Raw genomic sequence first — 19,356 nt, 5'->3', positions numbered from 1 at the left:
AAACCTCGAACAGTTATTGCTGAGGTAATAACTCCCTGTAGAGGTCCAAAATAGAGAAGAGTCCCATGGAAGCACCAACGCTTAACACATGCGTTCTAAAGAGCATGTCTACAGTACTTTAATATGTATTACAGGAAGGGGTCTTAACTTGGGGAGACGCTGCAGCTCCTGGTCCAATGATTTTTTGCCAATCAATGGCAGGAAGGCACTCCCATTGACACCGAAATGAAAGGAGTCACTTACTTTCCATGCATGGTGTCTCAGATGTATGCAGGTGGATTTTGCAGACCACCCTTCTCCATGTGAGAAAGTTGCTATCATATGGATTAAAGTGCATATGACCGGAGAATACCTTTAAGTAAGCTGTATGTGCAGGCAGATCAACAGTCGAAGACCCCCTAACATTTCTTTATCATGTTATTGGTTAGTCTGGAAGTGCTACCTACACTTGATATATCTCCATCATCATGAACCAAGAGTCCTTTATGGGTATTAACCATTTATAGCAAGCATCTGCTGGATACACCCCAAGTGAGGATCCAGATACTCTCCCAGACTTATGCCCCTTGCATCATCAGGTCAAGTTAATTCACATCCTTTAATTCCCTAGCAATATATTTTATACTGGTCTGCAAACAGAACAAAAAGCTCTTGGTTTAATCAAGTAGTATTTTCAATGCTTTGTGCACAAAATTAGCGAAAGTAAAGTAGGAAAGATACAAGATAAGCTGCCAACATGCAACTAATTTTGTAGTCCATGAAAGTCAGCCTTTAACTCTCACATTGAGTAGCACGAGACTGAGTACCTGGAGATCCTACTCTACCTAAACGAGTACACCTCTCGGGAACACACTCAGAAGAAACCACCTTTAAGATTTAAATGTTTATTATCACAGTTTGGTGTAAAAACAATGCTTAGAGTACATAAACTCCACGTCTAAAATCTAAACCGTACCTTACAGATACCAATACGATAACATCTGCTGCAGGTCGCAGCAAACAGAGCCCTTTCATCACCGGCTTTACTATATACACATAGGGTGGCACGAGATTTCACCCTTAAAAATGCAGTCCATAAAATTCTGTTTTGTAAAAAAGAAAACAAAACTATACAGCTGACATGGCAGAGCTCCTCAAGCATACGCTTGGCCTGTGTCATAAAAATCTCAGCTTCATAGTCACTGAGATATAGAATAAAATTACTTCTAAAATCATACAAAAATTTACAGTTGACTTTGTTGGAAGTGAGCGTTAAAGACCAGCGTGCAGAACATTCCCAATCAGCACTTTATCCTTGAATGCGTGCTCAATATCCCTTTCCTCTATCTTAAGGGATACCTGCAGGGGAGGAAAAAAATAAAAAAATAAAGGTTCAGTACATCTCCACCGATAATATATATTCAAAGTATTTTATATACAGGGGAAAAAAATAAGGCCATTCTCCTTTCAAAGCAGCACTCCATCACCCAGCGTTCCTCCAGATTTGAGCACCAGCCAATTGCAAGAAAACGCTTGCTCTGAAGTGAGAGCCGGGATTGGAGCTGGCGGGTAGAGCGCTAGGAAGCAAGAAATTCATTTGTGTGAACACATCTCATGCAAGCCGAGCAGCTGGGAGATCGCGACAAAAGTGCATTTGACAGTCGCAGAGTCACCAACATCCAGTGCATTTAAAAAGGATATATAATATATACATTTCACCGTAAGTGGTTTATAGACTGTTTAGGTAGCCTATAGAAAGACGCTAGGCATATGTTTCATGTGAAGTTACCTTGGCAAGCCGTGCCTCCTTGGCCTTCTTTAGACCCAATATGCCTCTTGATTCCAGGAGCTGGCAGAGTGACAAGCATTCCGATTGGCCAACCGCTGGCATTTGCTGCTTGCGACACACTTTACTGTATCCCTCGTGTAACTGTAAGGTAATAAAACACAATCTTACAACTAAAGTCTATTTGAACAAGGCTCCTGAATGCACACCCCACTGCTACTGTATTTTAATGCCTCCCCCATGTACAAACTGGGTTCTCACCAACCTTGCCCAGTGTGACCTCCTTGATCTTGCTTTGCTGGGTAAGAAGCAGAAGTGAACACACCACCAGTTTCTGCTGCAAGGGAAAGGATTCGCTTGATCCGCCACCTGCCGCCATTTTGTCTCCATAAACGTCCGAGATAACACGGGAGATATGGGGTAGGCTGACTTTCTTTGGAACAGGAGAGGACGTCTCTTTGCTAGGGGATCGGCCTGATAAAAAGAAAGGTCTATTAGATTCACAATGCACATGTTCGCTGTATAATCTCATGAATACTGGACCATCCCCCTATACAGACTGTTATAATTTTGCTGACTTCATATTCTGTTCAAATGAGATGTTTAGGCCACTTTTCTAGAGGAAACTTTTCCTTCACCATTTACATTTTTATGAGTTATAAAAAAAAAAAAAACACTTAGAGATCTGGAACGTAAGGACCCTTGGAAGAGTTGCCACTGTTGCGTATGGAACTACCAAGATAATGCCCTATGTCATAACCAGCTCTCAATATGAATGTGTTTTAAAAGCAGTCATACCGCTGTTGAAAATAGCAATGTTTTCCCCACACTAAACGTGGGTATTTAACACCAAGTATTGAGATAAAGGTCTCCACACGATATAATTGAAACACATCGATGCCAAGATCACTCATCCAGTTACAAAAGAGGGAACATTTAACTCTTGCATAACTGAAATCAGGAGAGGAATAATATAAAATAAAAAAAGTATACGTTAAGCTACTCACATTCAGAAAGGGGTTTCAGGACAGTCTGGCTCTTCACATCTGACTCCACAATTTCAACAGCCCTCCTGAGAGAGAAAACCCACCAAAAAGCTCAGTGACCGATCTCTGACAATAGCCATTTAAACATATCACATTAGTTAATAAAATAAAAAAAAGCCAATTACCTGCAAATGTCCAGCGCTTTTCGTGCATCACCAGAAACAGCAGACACTTTGCGGGCACAAAACTGAATTGCAGCATTATCCAGAACCGGATCGTCTGAAACCTATATTGTCAAGTCACGAGATGGGTAAATACGGTGTTTGCCATTAAAATAATCCAATCGTACCAAAATGCTTAATTATGCCATCTGTTTATTATACTAGTTCAGTGTAGAGAACCATACATCTTAAATTACCCCCCTGACTTTAAAGGAGGGCTCTTTTTCAAGAGGGAAAAAAAAAAGCTAAAGTCTCAACTGATTTAGCTAAAACGGCTTTGCTTCCATTGCATCGCTGCCCATCATTGTTAATAAAGCTAGTTATGTTAAGGGTAGTTACTTTTATCTAGCAAACTGGTCTCTAACCTGCTTTAGTCGGTCCTGTAGGATTGTAGCAATTTGGTCCTTGCTGTAAGGAGAGAAATTCAACAACTTAGGTCTACAATGAGGACGAGTCTGAAGTCTGGGCAGGATCCGGTCCGTTAAATCCAGAGCATTTGCGATACCTGTCGAAGATACAAGAATTACCTTACAGAAGACTGGAATAAAGGGAAATTACAAAATTACAAGAGGATTTATCAAATCAATATCCCCATGTAACAAGAATAGGTTAAATGGCAAGACTGCTTACCAATGAGGACAACCCTTGAATTGGGGAGCCATGGCCACTCAAATACTGTGTACAGAACATCCTGCCCTTTACTGTCCAGCTGATCCATCTCATCCAACACCAGGAGGCTGCAAAGGGAAAAGAAAAAGTCAGACCCAAGAAAATAAAACTATAATGGCATTAAGAGATACAGCATAATAAAGTTCAATTACATGATGGGTCCTTTTGAAGTCACCAACTTCTCCAGACCTCTGATAAGGTCTTTCCCCGCAGGAGGTTTTCCGTTCTCTGATATTTCGTCAGCTATAGCTGGAAAGACAGCCTGGGAGCTGCGCAAGGACATGCAGTTGATAGAAACAGTCTTGCAACCCTTCAAATCCTTATTTTCTTGGAGCAGTTTGTTGAGGCAGGCCGTTTTACCGGTTCCCGGAGCTCCAGAGATATACAAGCTCCCAGGCTTTTCTCCAACAACATGATCCTTCAGGAAGGTCTGAACAACACTTGTCTCCTTCTCCCGAGCCAGAAGACGCTCTGGAATGGCAGTGTTTAGGGCTTGCTTAGCAAGCTGGTAGCAAGAGCCTGCGTACAAAGTTTAGAGAAGACAGTAAGTGAATATAGCGCTTCACTGGACTTTATTACAACAACCAACTACACTTTAAGCAATCGATAGGTTTATTGTTACTATAAAAAAAAAAACTTTTTTCAGACAATGGGTATGGATTGAAATTTTAGTATTACTACTATTACCTCAATATGTAAATACATTTAAAGCGTGCAGATTCAGCAGACCGCCAACACAGAACATCCACATACTTTACCACAAAGAAAAATGTGGGGAAACCAGAAAAAATTAGACATACCAGTCTTGCAATGGCCTAGACTCACCAAGGTAACCAAACCTTAAGGGCTTGCCAAATAGGTGGCACAACAGCTGATTAACCCCATACTGTTATTTTGAGCCCATCTTATCCCATCCTGACCTACAGAAAGACTACCGTCAGAGAAGCCTTATAGTATGATACCTACTTTCTGGCTTGAAGAGCTGGGTACACACACTCTTCCTTTCTTGCAACCCACGGTTATTGGAGTTGGATGGTGTTTCTTGGCCTCTCCTCATAGGGGAGGACAATTTGGAATCCTGATCCTTCTTGAGTGGAGATATAGGTAATGTTAAAGCCTGGTTCTCATCAAACAGCAAACGTCTTCCTTTAGGGGGACTAGCAGGTCGGTTCTCATTGCAGCTTTGCTTGGGTGGAGAGCACTGAGAACGTTGAGGGATGTTGCAACGGTTATCATCACCTGGGGTGAAATATTGAATTTTTTTAGCATGCTAAAATATAGCCAATTTGTAGAATGTATGGTTCCTTTTTAGAATCCTTACCAAGCCTCTTTCTAGGGCTGAGGGGCAGCTCCTTGGGATGTGGGGAGATGGAGATTGCTACAGACTCTGACTTGGCCTTCACACGCGATGCATCTTTAGCCTGCGTCTTTGCATTTTTCTTCTTTGGAAACTGAATGGAGCTCTGAGACTGCGATCTGGTGCTTGGCATGGCTGTTGAAACAAAAGGAAAACTTAAATGACAGTCTATACACGCCTTCACAAAATGGTCCGTTTGCAATCCTGTTTCCAGTTCACAAGTATAGTAATATGACATAACACACTATTTTGCAACTGAATCATAATTCAGTTAAAGTGACTAGTAAAACGTTCCTGCGAGTGCTCCTCTAATCACTTAAAGTTGTTTTTTTACCCATTAATAGTTTTCCACTACAAAGACTTGCAGCCAATCGGGCCGCCTAGAAAAAAAAAAATTAAACCCTATTTGCCAGAACCATGCAAACCATAGCATGAAAGCCATAAAGAAACAAGGCTTTGTGATAGCACAGAAGTCTTATTCTGTTGCTGATGAAACACTAAGCGCCAGCTTCAAAATTGCACTAATGAGCACAACCACCCCATTAAACACTAACAAGCTGCGGGGAAGCTCCAGATTAAATCATCAATGGGGAGCAGTTATAGTCTAATGAACGAGACTGTCTGGCAGGACGCAGGTTAATGAATTTAATCAAAGCAGAATAAAACCAGTCTACATGGCAAAATAACCGATTCACTGTCTCTGCCTGAAGGGAAATCATGCCAGAAAATCATGTAGCTTAAACATGAAACTGTCTTAAGTAATAAGCATCCAGATTTAAAGGGACACTGCACATTTACTCCATAATGCATGGATGTCAATGTATGCTAAATACACATGTGCACCAAACACGTAGATAGCCTCTATTCTATTGGCTGAGGCAGAACACATGCACCAATCATATTATATAAGTATATATAATATATGACTGGTGCATATATATATATATATATATATATATATATATATATATATATATATATATACACATATATATATTATACAAGTATATATAGGTTAAGGACCATGCGTGTATGTACAGCATGACCATGCCGCCATTTTTCCAGGACATGTTACTGACAGGCACATGTGATGTGCAGCCATTGGGGGAATGGATAATTTCAGGGGGCGTGGTGGTAACTTGCCCTGCACTGTATGGAATGTATAAGTAACACTGTATATGTGCCGGTCTGCAGCTTGTGAAATACGATGCGATCTCTTACATGGGGCAACCTGTGTCACGTGACCCAGCCGAGGCCCAGTTTCCTGTGGTCAGTGCGTCCCCACGCTGGGAGTGGGGGCAGGAGAGATAAACCTGGGGAAGCAACAAATGGCGGGGAGGTCGCTGTCCTGCCCCTGGTGACATTTCTTACACGCGGCTGGGTTTCCGGTTTAAAAAATCTTTAGGATCTCGCTATATGCCACAAAATACACCTCACAGACCTTTCCATTACCTAACCTGCGAAAGGCATACACTAAACCCGCTGTATGTACCACGTATCCTGCGTGAACAGACTGTCCTTCAACTCACTGAGTGCCAGAAGATCACTGCAGCCAGACGAGTGTATTGAGCGCAATAATTCACCCAGATACCGTCCAGTTTAAATGTTACTCAGGCGCTACGAATACATGTATCCCGGTAAACTGACTAGACGCGCTCTCACAGGGAGAGAATTTGTGTTTTCGCGACAATACCGGCATTCGAAGGATTCATTCGATAAGGAAACGTTAAGCTACCGCGCAAAGTTAATGACCTAAACGGAGGGATCTCTTGCAGCCGAGTTCTGCTAATTACAGTGGGATATGGAGCCTTTTACTATGGAAGTGTCACCATGCGACGTGCTCGAGCATTAACGCGATATATATGAATGTACACCTGAGGTAACTGCACTCACCTTCTGCTGCTGTGTTGATTATATTGCCGGGAATGGACTTCAGATGTTAGTAAAGCGCCAGCCGAAAACTCCTTTCTGAGCTCCGTGTCGTGAGAAGACTGGCTCCCAGCGCGCCAAACCAATAAACTATACTGCAGCGCGCGCTCGGAATCTCGCGCCAAGCTTACCCATTGGCGGCGGAGTTCTATGTAAAATTGCTTTGATTGGCCAATCCTAAATCAGCGGGAAGGGACGGCCGAGAGAATTGCGGTTTATCGACAAATCAGCTGCGAGAGCTCCTGACTGCGGGGTCCGTGTGAAACTTATCCGCAATTGACGAAATGAACACGTAATACAACCAGCGGCCATCTTCCAAACGATAGCGGGGTTTATTCGCTGAAGGCAGAGTTGTGTATCAGCTCCTTCATCCCACAATACATTATGAAGGGCCAACCCCACTGAGCTTCTGGCCCTGTATAATGCATAGGTAAAACATTGACATGCTGGAGAAACCTGTCAGTATTGGTCCTGCAAGCTACCCTTCCAATTCTCCATTTAGTGAATCATTCCCAAAATTCCAATAAAAAAAGTCTGACCAACTCGTTAGTTGAATTAAATTTGACAACACAATGGGACACTCAACACTTTAAAAGGAACTCAAATTTACTGAACATAAGAGCAGATGTATGAGTTTACTTCCAGGTAACCTATACTCATATACAGCAGATCACCCCAATATACCCTTACGCCACCTTAGTTAAAAGGGAGCTTCCAGCATCCCTTTATATCGTTTAGTTATTGTGCTATGGTTGCGAGGAGCATTCATGTAACATATTTGTCACTAAAGGTGTCAAACTGCAGCTTTATCACTTATTTCTGTTTCACACGAGAACCACGTGAAACATCGCATTAAGTTCCGTTATTTGCAAAGCTAGTTCTCGTGACATAGCGCTGTTCGAGTCACATGCAACAATGCGTGCAACATAATCGCATAGTAGAGATAAAAATTACATCAAACCTCCTTATAGAACCTACATATTGTCCCGAAAAGTGTCTGCACTTCCAATACTCTGGCTTCACGTATGACTAATACTGCCCCTCAGCGTCTGAAGTCCTGTTAGGAAAGGTGGCAGATAACTGTAGCAAATAACAGGTTTAAGCATGTAAAGGATACCGAGAAACCAGGAGCTAAGGGACACCCGTGTCAAACTTCACGTAAGTTTCCTGCTATTCTGTTTCAACTTAGAACATTTTCTTAGGTACAACACTGACATGTACGCAATACGCCCAATAAAGGAAACAAACCTGGTACGAGTCGTCCTGTTTTACCATGATTGCACATTATTCACATACATGTTCACATGTAAACATTTTAAGTGTGTCTATATGGAACAACAGACGGGCGGTCTACAAACATCTTGTGGGTCCTTTTGATTGGAGATGCCCCCTTTTTATTGGAATCCCTGTGACCGGTGGAGGAAGGGCTTCAGCGTGGGTCAGACTCCTCTGCTTCCGCCAACACGCCAACCTCACGGAACATATTTCACACGATTATCATCCCAGACCTTTGTATTCAGCGACTCAGATACAGCACAGTGCTATTATATAGATATTTATATTTTAGTATTCGTTTTTTTTTTCCATTTTCTCATAATTCTATTTTACAACATACAAAATAGATATCAGTAACTAGAACTTCAGATTACTTCAGAGTAAAATACGCATTGGAAAATAATAGTACCAAATCGTTGATTGATTAACCCTTTCGTGCAGGGAAGCAATGCAACCGGTACTCTGCAGAGCAATGCATCATGGGACCCTAGGCCTTTCAGCCTGCGACACACGCTGGTGTAGATGTGGCATGTAGTGTGGGTGAGGCAGAGGGCTCTTGGTCCAAACAGAAGTGCAGGCTTGGCTTATATATATATATATATAATGTAAACACATTTGGTGGAACATAGAACAAATGTAGGGAATCTCAGACGGCTGGGAGACTGGATGGGTGGGCAGTCTTGGTGTAGTGTATAAGGCAAATATATATTGGCCATGAACATACTGCAGCACATGAAGCACCATCCTCTACATCAATTAAACAAATGCTGCAACAAAGACCATAACGCAGCGTGACCACGGTGGAGAAAAATTGCCTCGGTCTTCAGCAAGCCAGTCACACATTGGGTAGCCGGAGCCGCTCGACAAATCTCTGGTTCCTCGTGTATATACGCCATTTTTACATCTATGCCGAGTACGATTTAACACAGGCGGTATATATACTTCCAGCGTTTGAAGCATTTTGTAAATCCCGAAGCAGTATTGTAAATCGGCATCAGATCTGCTGTGACGAGCCTGAAGAGGAGCAGATAAGGTGCCTGAGGTCCTTTCCAAGAGTAGCCAGTACAGTTCTTTGTCAATCCGAAGACAGAATTTAGTGTTTAGAGCTACAGAACAAGGTGCCATTTTAAACTTACATGAAGGATGTATAATATTAAAAAGACTTTTTAACAGTTATGACCAAAACTTTTTAGAGGAAGCAATCTTTAGAAGCTACAATCAAAAATACGTCCTTTCATAGTACTGACAACTTCTAATAGGGTTGTTAATATAACTTTGAAAATATACTTCAGCCAAAAGGATCAAGTTTGACAGCTGTGCAGCCGATTTGCGACTTAAGTCTTTCTCTATCCAAGAATATTCCTTTAACCGTTATCCAGACCTTGCGTCAGTGTTTGCGGTGATCTATATGCTGCAGCATGGTCGTTCCAAAAGCCGCATGCAGGCTGTTGCATATCAAAGCATGATACATTTCGGCTGTTAGTGTCAAAGAAGTCCATAACTTAGAACATCGACGATTATAGAAATGAAGGACTGAGAGGCACTTACAGGACTAGAAGACGAGATTTAGGGTCAACAGAATATAAAAGCGCCACAGTGTAAGGGGGGCAAACTATGGCTGAAAAGGAAGGAAGGAAGGAAGCAAAGAAAAATAATCTGGGTGACAATAAAAAAAAAAACCAAAAAAAAACCCCACTTCCCTTTACTGAGCCTCCTGTTTTTCATGTCTTCTGCATAGACAATACAGAACCAGTGGTTCCCATCACCATAATTAATACACAAAATTCCAATCAACTTTCACAGAAATGACTTACACCACATCTTCATCCAACATATGGAAGTTATAGCCCAAGACAGGCAAATGCCATCCTCACCGTAGGTTTGGAGACTATCCAACTGTGCTTCAACCCGTTCAGTGATGCCAAGAAGTCTTAAAGTTCAAGTCCTGCCCCTACCCCAACCGTGAAACAGAACGCGTTTGCCCCTTATCCGTGGGTAAGAGTCGGAAAAGTGCGTACAGCGGACCTGGTCTACAGACTGGAGAGCAAAACGTCAGACGGTCCCCTCTAGTGTACGCAAGAAAAACCTAAAATATTTTGTCTCCTCATTAATTCTTGTTTTGCCCTGTGGGTTTGTTTCAATATTTTTGAAAGATCACGTTATGAATGTATCAAACCGGCTTCCCTGGCATTAACTGAATTAAGAGTCCATCAAGTCGTACATAGACACGGTAGAAGAATAGGGACATGGAGTAGGTACGCATTCTAGCTATTGGATTCACAAGCTTTCATGGGCCATAAATGTCCGTTAGACCTGGGAGTCTTAGCCAAACCGTTTCCCCAACATATAAGAAGTGGAGCCTTCTCTATGGGAGACAGGGGTATACGTGGAATGCATAGACAGGCAAGAGGCGGGTATCCCAGTTCCTTTTGTTCCCATGACAAGGGTCTTCATGCAGGAGGATCCCCCAGCTGGAATGATGTCGGTAAAGAATGAAGCACTGGGAGAGACTAGCGTTGAGTCTGGACGATATTCACCTTGGAATAGGAGGCAGTGGAGGAGCTCCACGTGTCACTGTGAATGAAAATTAAAAAAAAAAAAAAAAAGCATTTTACGGATCAGTAGAAGTTGTTAGAGGTGGCGATACTGGATTTTACAATGTAAAGCGGGGAGTTTCCGCGTATCTACTGGTCTCACCTCTGATGGATTTGCTTGGGTAGATTTTCTGGAAGGGTCTGTAGTCCTCAGGGGCAGGAAACTCATCCATCGCATGGAAAGAATATTTTGATTCAAAATCGTCTAGGAGAGTGAAATACATGTGTTTAAATCATACGTCGTGCATCTGTCAATGTAGAGAAATTAGCATCCACAATTTCAAGGAGAAAGAAAATAAAAAGAAAACCGCTGTTTAAAGCTTCTAGAAATGCTATAGTACTGTATCTGAGAGCAGATTCCGTAATGAGCCTCCTTAAACGATCAAATAAAAAAAAGTTTTGTTTCCATATAAAAATAAACTTTACATAGATGCCCAACATACGTCTATGCTGAGCCAAGTTATCACGCTTAGTAAAAGGAGCAACAGCTTTTTTCGATCTCATCCCTTACGTTTCCTGCCGTTCCCCAGCGGCTGACATTTACTTCAAAGATGCATCTAAGCACACTTAAGAAAACAGACATAAGTTTAAAGTATTCGCTTACGTACAATGCGGGTATTAAAAACTCACCTACAAATGACCTCCCGATGGACACAGATTCGCGGTGGCCATTCCTGACAGGGGGTGGAGGTGGGGGAGGACCAGAGGGTGTCCTGGATGGCGGCGGAGGAGGCTTGGCCCGATTTTGGCCGGTCTCATTTACACCATGCATTCTGTACGGAGGCGGCGGAGGCGGTGGGGCATCTCTGCCTCCATTCCGAACCACAGGCGGTGGGGGGGCTGCAAGTGAAAAGACTAGGGTTACTAAGAAGACTGTTGTACGCCAACCTCTGCAGGATTAGACGTCAACATCCTAAGATACAGATATATAAGCTATGTGAACAAAGACAACTGCATGGTAGAGTGAAGATCTTACCTGCCCCTCTCCCCGGGGGGTCTCTGGCTGGGGGAGGTGGTCTGTTGCCTCCTGGTGACAGATTGGCAGAAGGTGGTGGCGGTGGTGCCAGTCCACGCACAGGGGTAACAGTCTTGCGATGGAGTGAGTTGTGCCTCTGCGGCAGTTCTGGTGCCAAATCGTTGATGGGACTCGGTGGTCCATTGAGGGAGGCAGGAGGTTGTCTGTATGGAGGAGGGGGAGGGGGCTGGGAGGTAGTGGTCCGTACGTTAACAGGAGAGGGTGGAGGCTTTACTGGAGGAGCAGCGGGTGCGCGGTGCACTGGAGTTGGAGGTAGCGGCTTCCCCCTGTTGTAGGGTTTACTTGTCTGAGAGGATGAGGATGAGGAGGAGGAAGACGAAGGTGGGGTGGGAGGAGCCCCCACAACCCGGCGGCCAGGTGGGGGAGGTGCAGATGAACTGTGCTTCATGCCAGGACTTGTAGAATTGGGTGGCCGTGTGAGATCAGGCAAGGATGGCCGATGTGCTCGTGCCATTTCTGGAGGAGAGGAACAGTTGCTGCTGCTCTCGGAGTCATCCTGGTGACGTCCCACAGAGACCGGCGGACGAGGAGCCTGAGATCTGGTTGAGGGCATCTGTGGAGAGCGTCCTGATGGGCTCTCTGACAGAAACAAAGATTTTAGAAGTAGAGAAACTGACCGTTTCACAGTATTTGCTGCTCATACACACACACTTTAAATGCAAGTTAGAACTCTCCGTGAGGTGACGTGGGAATAACACCCCCCCCCCCATAACAATACACCAACCAAAAAGGGCTCGGTGGAGGAGCAGCTCCAAAATAAACAATTCATTTTGGTGTGTGTGTGAGAGTGTGTGAGAGTGTGCTGGTGTGTGTGTGTGAGAGTGTTGGTGTGTGTGTAAAGTTTTCTGGCATACCCGAGTTATCTTTTGTCCCCACTGGTCGCAATTTAGGGACTCCCCCCTGGAAGAGACCTCCCTTTGGCTGTAAAGCCCCTCCAGCGCTGGACCCGTATCCGGCACTTCCTCCCCCTCCACCTTTAGACTCTGCAAAACAAAATGAGAATTACGATTAGGTTCTATTTATGAATATTAAAGCAACAATACTATAAGACGAGGCTAATAATTTATATACAATGAACAGATTCCAAGATAATGCAAGAAACAAATGTTATTAATTAGGATTTTGGGAAAGTACACAGGGCACCAACACATAGTTTACCTGTATTTACCATTTGCCAAAAGCACGTGTTAAAGGTTATTATTCAATGTCCATGTTTAATTTGATGGAAAATCCTAATAGTTGGTGAAAGTACCCTTTCCTAAGGCAGAGAGCAGTGCGCACCGTATCACAGCCCAGTGTACACAAGCAAAAAGGAAACTTAATTTCCTTCATGTAATAAAATCACTGGGTGATTCCTTACAGCTGGAAAACGTGCCTAAAAGTGATCTGCAGCTATCATTACATTGATATGTCTTCTCGTACCCAAGCCTTTATATACATATATTCCAACACAACCCCATTTACTGGCCAATCATCATCAGAAGAGAAAGAAAGACCGTCAGGGTAACTGAGACGTCCGTATCTGCTTACTTTCCAGAACAGGCGCGCTCCTGTCATTCACCACGGCTACCTTCTTCAGCCTCGCTCCTTTGGAGATGTCATTGAGCAAAGCCCCCCGACCTTTCTGCTCATCACGGCTCAGTTTAGGGGGCTCTGTGTTGGCCTGTCAGCACAAAACCAAAACAAGGAGTGAATGGTCCGACTGCTCACCTTTTGTGCCACACTTCAGGGCAAGGGACAGATTACCAACGGCCGGCCCCGCGTTCAGACATGAGTTACGTCTGAGATTTATGAAGTTACTTTGTGTGCCGCTCTAGAGAAAGAAACTGAAGCACATGAGACGTATACGTCAGATGGGCTCTAACGGAGGGGGCCCTAAAGAAGTCTAGTAACCTACGGGAAAGGTTTTTGTGTGGAGGTTCATCTAGCGTTCCTTGAAACGTTGAAAGGCGGTGGGAAAGCGTGATGAGACGTGACATAAAGTCACTACCACTAAGTGTAGCTCCGGAGAAGTCTTGAGACGCGAGTGGAGAGAAGATCAATAACGCGCGAGGAAAAAAGCAATTAGAGACGAACGTGGCGCATGGCACGGAGACGGAAGACTTTAAATTTCAAATTTAAAGAGACGTTCAAGTCACTGAAGGGCAGAGAACATTAAGGTCCTTCTTCCAAAATGAGACATGGCTGATGCCGAAGAGAATGCCAGCTTAGTTTACAGCGTTCGTTAGCTAACGTGTGCATTCAAGGGAATCTAGCAGACATCAAGTTACCCTATCATAAGGTTACCCTACTTGTACCTACGATCTCTACAAATAACTATTGGAATTTGGCATATATATATATTTTTTTTTATTTTTTGAAAGTAGTGCGCCAGGATTTTTGTTTTTATAAAAACGCATAGAAAATTCTAATTAGTAGATGAAGATGGTAAATGGTAAGATTTTGGCCTGTGTGAACTACATTCAGCTTCTGAAACAGCAGCGAATTTGCTTACAAGGCCGTTTACTAAATAAGAAATATAATAAGAAATAAAATGGGCATAGTCAGCAGGCCAAGGTCCTGGGCAATTTAATGTAAGCAGTTTACATTATATATTATATATATATATATATATATACACACACACACACACACACACACACACACACACACACCGTATTGGCCGCACTTACACCTAGAAAGGCGATAATTACACATCCCTGCCGGGCCCAAAGCTGCAACGTCATCCTTTCATTACTTGGCACAGCCAAGTGCATATTGATAAGGTACACCCCATACACAAACGCAGAGCTTGGCATCGCTAAAAATGCCCGACCAGCACCCTACTGTATCTGTAAAGGACTGCGAGTTCACACCTTGAGCTCCCGTGTGCCAGAATACACCAAAGTCTTGTAAGCTCACCTGTGAGAAGGTAGGAGGTGGGGGAGGACCCGGTGGTGGCGGAGGTGGTGGTGGGATGGGCATCCTTCTGGTACCTACTATTCCTTCTGGATTCTTTATGCCAGCCCCTGGGAGGGGGGAGGGGGAGCCAACTCGAAACCTAGAACAGAGAGAGACAAACCATGAGACGTGCAAAAAGAGAACCAACAGCACCATAGAGATATCTAATCCTTCCACATGTGTCTATAGCCATGTTATAACCACAAACATGGACCACATACGTGCCGAAATACCAGGGCTAATGTGTGTTGGTGAACACCTGTATTGTCTGCCACCTCTGCACCATCTACCATGAACACGTTGTCATCAATGCCATAATGTAGCATGTCTTCCACCTGCACCCCCCAGGATATCTATCCGGTACACTAAACATGAGAATTCGCTGGACGTGTACCCCGCGTTCTGCCAGAACCCGATGTAACCGGGACAGCAACAACAGAGTTTAAATACAGCTCCTTTCTTTCTGTCTTCTGCCTGGAATCGAAGGGACAGTTCGGTGTCCCTGAAGCTCCGCTACAAAAGAATATATTTACGCACCTTTGAGACCTTTAAATGAATTCTTCGAAAAACAAAACACTTACCTAAGCTAGAAACTGCAGCCCTGCAGCTGCCTTCAAAATAATTATTCCGGGGAAAGGTTTGAGCATTTAACAGTAATAGGAGCGCTTCTAACGCTGCATTTAATTACAGAAGCGCAGCATTGAGCGGAATAGGTGAAACGGCACCTTTGAGAGGTTTCAGAGCACATTGATTTTATTAAAAGTGAAAGATTAAACGGTAGAAGGAAATGTGTTAAGAACAAACAACGTGATAAAGTATAAAGCGGGGGAGGAGGGAGAACAAATTGGAGGCCTCACCTTAAATACACACTAGAAAATGATTTGGAAAATGGCCTGACAGCCGAGTAATACATAAGAGAATGTGGCCGATGCCACATAGATACCACATAGATACCGCGTACAATCCGCCCCTCTAAGAAGGCAAGGAGAAGGGCAGCCAGGGCTCCTAGGAGGTTACGACTGGTAGCTTTGTAATGACTATACATAGGGGTGACTGCCGAAATCTACCTTCCCGGTGAGAAGATTAAAGCAGAGAACAGGAAGTGACACATAACCCCCCCCACACACACACACCAACTGGGAGGGAGATCTCCCAACTGTGAAACATAACGAGGGGCCTGGGAATTTCCCCTTAAACAAGAACCCGGGTGATGCTCGGTAACGAAGATCACACCTCCCACCGCAACGTGCAACTGAGATATTTGATGCAAGAGATGACAAACTTGGCCAACAATTGGGGTGGATGCCAACGGACACTGAAATGAGAGGATTTTCTTTTCTTTTCATCGGAAGTCCATGATGAGTTTCAGCATAACATGTTTGGCACAGATCTTGTTCAGGTAGATATGAGCTACTACGGGAAGCCATTGTAGAGATCTTGCACTTTGATTGCTCCATGAACATCACTCCCAATGGTGTCTACTCAGTGTCATGCCAAGAACGCCACAACATCACAACACAAGGACAAACCCCACAACATCTCAGGTTTCCATAGCAGGTTAGCTTTGTTGGGAGGTGTTGTGGGGCTAGGGGCAAGGCCATCTGCCTACCTTACCCAAAGGGCCACCTTGAGGCACAAGGTGACCACTTGGGAGCTGCAATGGAGGTCTGTGCTGCATCTACCGACCTCCAACTAATTTACAGCTCCCTGGTCCGGTCGGGCAAGATCAGAAATCACCCAAACCGGCCCATGATCTCCATTGCCCGCAAAAGTGGTACAGTGGGCCTGAAAATCAGGACTGTCCCATGCAAAACAAGACAGCTGGGAATACACGTATGGAGTCTTTCCTACCATCAAGACCATGCCTGAAGAGAAACCTAAGTAGTAATGAGAGACTTTCAAAAGCTTGGGATATAATGTTATGTAATTCCATCTTTATCCTCTGTACCAAATCTGCTCATTTTTCTTTCCACTGCTGACAAGATACGATTCTATACATCCCAGCACATGGTGACACGGGACGGATGTATTTATCACGGGACACGGAATGGTCACTTCTAGAGCCAATCAAGCCGCTTCCATACAAACAGCACACCGCAATTGGCCGGCAAACGGAAACATTTACAAAGGTCCAGGTTAACAGCAAAGTAGGAGAGGGAACGTGGCGGATCTCAGCGCTTGAAATTATTCTAAACTCTGTACGTTTTTTTTCTGTTCATCCTGTTTCTGGATTAGCTGCATTTTTGGAGGTTTCGCAGCTGCCGTCAGAGAAGGTATGCGGCGAAACCTCCAGGGCCCGCTATCCCCCGTCATACCTTACAGGAAAGCAGGGCGAGGCTGGAAAAAAATGCATTCTAAAGGCTACGTCTCATCCACCTTCACCCGTTCTCCATCAGAACCGGCTTCGACGAACGCCCACCATGAGGTGCAGCAACCACCCACCCAGATTTAACTACAGGAAGGGTTAACTACAAGAGACCAAAGGCATGTTACTGACAGATTGGATACATATACAAAAGGAGTTTGGATTTATTTGGGATTATGTGTCAAAATAAATGATTCCGGGGGAAAGAGTGGTCTTCTTACCAAAAGAACCAATGGAATAGTCAACTCAACAGGATCATCCTGTTGGTTTCTATGGTGATAACATATTTTCAAAAAATAGAATTTTTATTTTTTTTTAGTTATTTTACTGGGGTGCCCCAGCCATGAACATGTATAAAATACACTTGGAGCCTGGCAGATGCTAGCTTGGTTTCTACCGGCTGTGTCAATTTTACATTTAACAATAATATATATTTTTACATATAGGTATAAATTATACTGCAATATATTCACCATATACGACAGAAGCACGTGATTGAACCTGAGGTTTTATTATTTGTTTTATACGAGTCCCTTACAGAGGTAAACTAAACACGCCCAAACCCATTAAGCGTGCACTCTATCATAAAACGACACTTAGATTTTTAACGTAAACGGGAAAACCTCGCAAAACAAGGTCACGTACGGTGTACAGGCAGGTAATGTTTGTCCTGTCGCCATGGTGGTCGCTGCAGTCCGCACTAAAAAAAAAAAAAACCATCGAACAGCTCTCTGCCGTTCCTAATACCGTTCCAAAAAATAAACCACACCATCCATCACCCAGCGGAGTACGACGGCGCCATACAAAACAATAATAATCATTCTATATACAAGAATTCCCCCCCCCCCAGTCCATCAATGGGAAGCCATCATCCAATCAGTGTCTTGTACAGGATGAGAATTGAAGTCATGGGGGGGGGGGTATTAGATAAAAGTTGCATAATAATAGAAGAAATCACAGAACTGCACTGAAAACCCAAAGATAAACAGAACAGATTCCTGGCTGGGGCTCTTTGTGTAAGTAATGCCCCATCCCCAGAGATCCTCATCCAACTGATTGCCCCAGAGCACAACTATCCCCCTGTCACTGACCCTGCAGGTCTCCTATAGCTCTGTCCGCGCAGGTGAGGTCAGCCCCACTGCCCGTGTTTTAGTTCCCGTCCTGTCACTCACAGGCGCCCCGCTTGGAGTGGGCATGCGCCCCATGGATGGTCTGCCTTTCCCAATGTCAGCCTCTTCCGTATAGTAAATATCCGTCTTTCACTCACCCTCTCTCCGCTGCTCCCTCAGGTTTCCGGTCCTACGGTCTCTACCAACCCGGAAATAGAACAAGTATCTTCGGCCACTAGCACAAAATGGAGTCACCGCAAGGGGGAGGGGAGCGGGCTTGCGCAACGTGTTAACGTCACGGGCTTCTCGTTGCGCGTAGAAGGATGACCGCCATGTTGGGAAGGTCAAAAAAGCTTGATTCCGCATGCCTAGTATATAGAAAGGTACCGAACGGGCGCCATGTTGAAGAGGTCTAAACAGAAGTAAAGATTTTGATTTGTACACTTTTAGCTGGTCTGTATCAAATATCATAGCAATATATAAACGTTCCTAACCTAATAACATATATAACATATATATATATATATATATATATATATATATATAATGCCATTTTCACATTTCAAGTGAGTGTGAGCGTCTATGTGTGTGTGAGCATAGATGTGTAAGTGGTGTTAGCACAAGTGGAGTGAGAGGGGGTGTGTGTTAGAATGAGTGTATGTGTGTGTTAGTGAGTATGAGTGTATGTGTAAATTTGTGTAAGTGTTTACATATGTGTGCCAGGCCATGATGGCATAGACAAGCTGTTTGGGGGCAATGATGGCACAGGCAGGCTGTTTGGGGGTTAGAATGGCACTGATAAGCTGCTTGGGGGAAAAGGTGGCACTCACAAGCTGTTTGGGGGCAAAGAAATAAATTGTGGGACATATAGCTTGGTGAAGCAGAGGGGCCCAGGGCAATTTTTGCCCCTGCAACTATAGCTTCTACCTTGCGTGTTTTATTTATTATTATGTTTTATGCTTTTTATAAACACAATGTGACTTTTTGGGCTATAGAACACTCATATCCTGCAAACGTTCTGAAAAGAGAGCCATCAGTGTAGAAAAGAGGGACAGAAGGATATGAATAGGGGTGGGACTTTCCAAGGACTTTTTATTTTACTTTGTGACA

At 43.9% G+C, this 19,356-nt stretch overlaps 2 protein-coding genes across 5 annotated transcripts; both read right to left on the bottom strand.

The window, feature by feature from the left end:
- Positions 1–1,251: 1,251 nt before the first annotated feature.
- LOC149273663 (DNA replication factor CDC6-like) lies at positions 1,252–5,131 on the bottom strand. Of its 3 annotated transcripts, none has more exons than XM_089506042.1 (10): positions 4,963–5,131; positions 4,608–4,880; positions 3,794–4,160; positions 3,603–3,709; positions 3,338–3,477; positions 2,937–3,037; positions 2,769–2,837; positions 2,031–2,256; positions 1,769–1,909; positions 1,252–1,338 (listed from the first exon to the last, which is right to left on the bottom strand). In XM_089506042.1, exons 1-10 carry the CDS (start codon positions 5,129–5,131, stop codon positions 1,252–1,254), a joined length of 1,680 nt encoding a protein of 559 aa, XP_089362168.1. The 3 variants fall into 3 exon arrangements, with proteins under 3 accessions (XP_089362168.1, XP_089362170.1, XP_089362169.1); XM_089506044.1 differs by having other exon boundaries at positions 2,031–2,226; XM_089506043.1 differs by having other exon boundaries at positions 2,031–2,239; positions 2,773–2,837.
- A 5,604-nt stretch (positions 5,132–10,735) lies between these two features.
- Positions 10,736–14,796, bottom strand: LOC149273662 (WAS/WASL-interacting protein family member 2-like). 2 transcript variants are annotated; one of them, XM_089506056.1, is made up of 7 exons: positions 14,734–14,796; positions 13,363–13,495; positions 12,687–12,815; positions 11,773–12,444; positions 11,427–11,636; positions 10,900–11,001; positions 10,736–10,776 (listed from the first exon to the last, which is right to left on the bottom strand). In XM_089506056.1, the coding sequence occupies exons 1-7, from the start codon at positions 14,794–14,796 to the stop codon at positions 10,736–10,738; spliced, it is 1,350 nt and encodes a 449-aa protein (XP_089362182.1). The 2 variants fall into 2 exon arrangements, with proteins under 2 accessions (XP_089362182.1, XP_089362183.1); XM_089506057.1 differs by having other exon boundaries at positions 11,773–12,411.
- Between the last annotated feature and the right edge of the window lie 4,560 nt (positions 14,797–19,356).

This window comes from Sceloporus occidentalis, unplaced genomic scaffold (assembly GCF_023333645.1).
Source record: "Sceloporus occidentalis isolate IW3139 unplaced genomic scaffold, rSceOcc1.0.p SCAF_361, whole genome shotgun sequence".
NCBI classification, from domain to species: domain Eukaryota; kingdom Metazoa; phylum Chordata; class Lepidosauria; order Squamata; family Phrynosomatidae; genus Sceloporus; species Sceloporus occidentalis.
The sequence above is the reverse complement of the archived record's forward strand: the minus strand, read 5'-3'. Positions and strand labels throughout refer to the sequence as shown.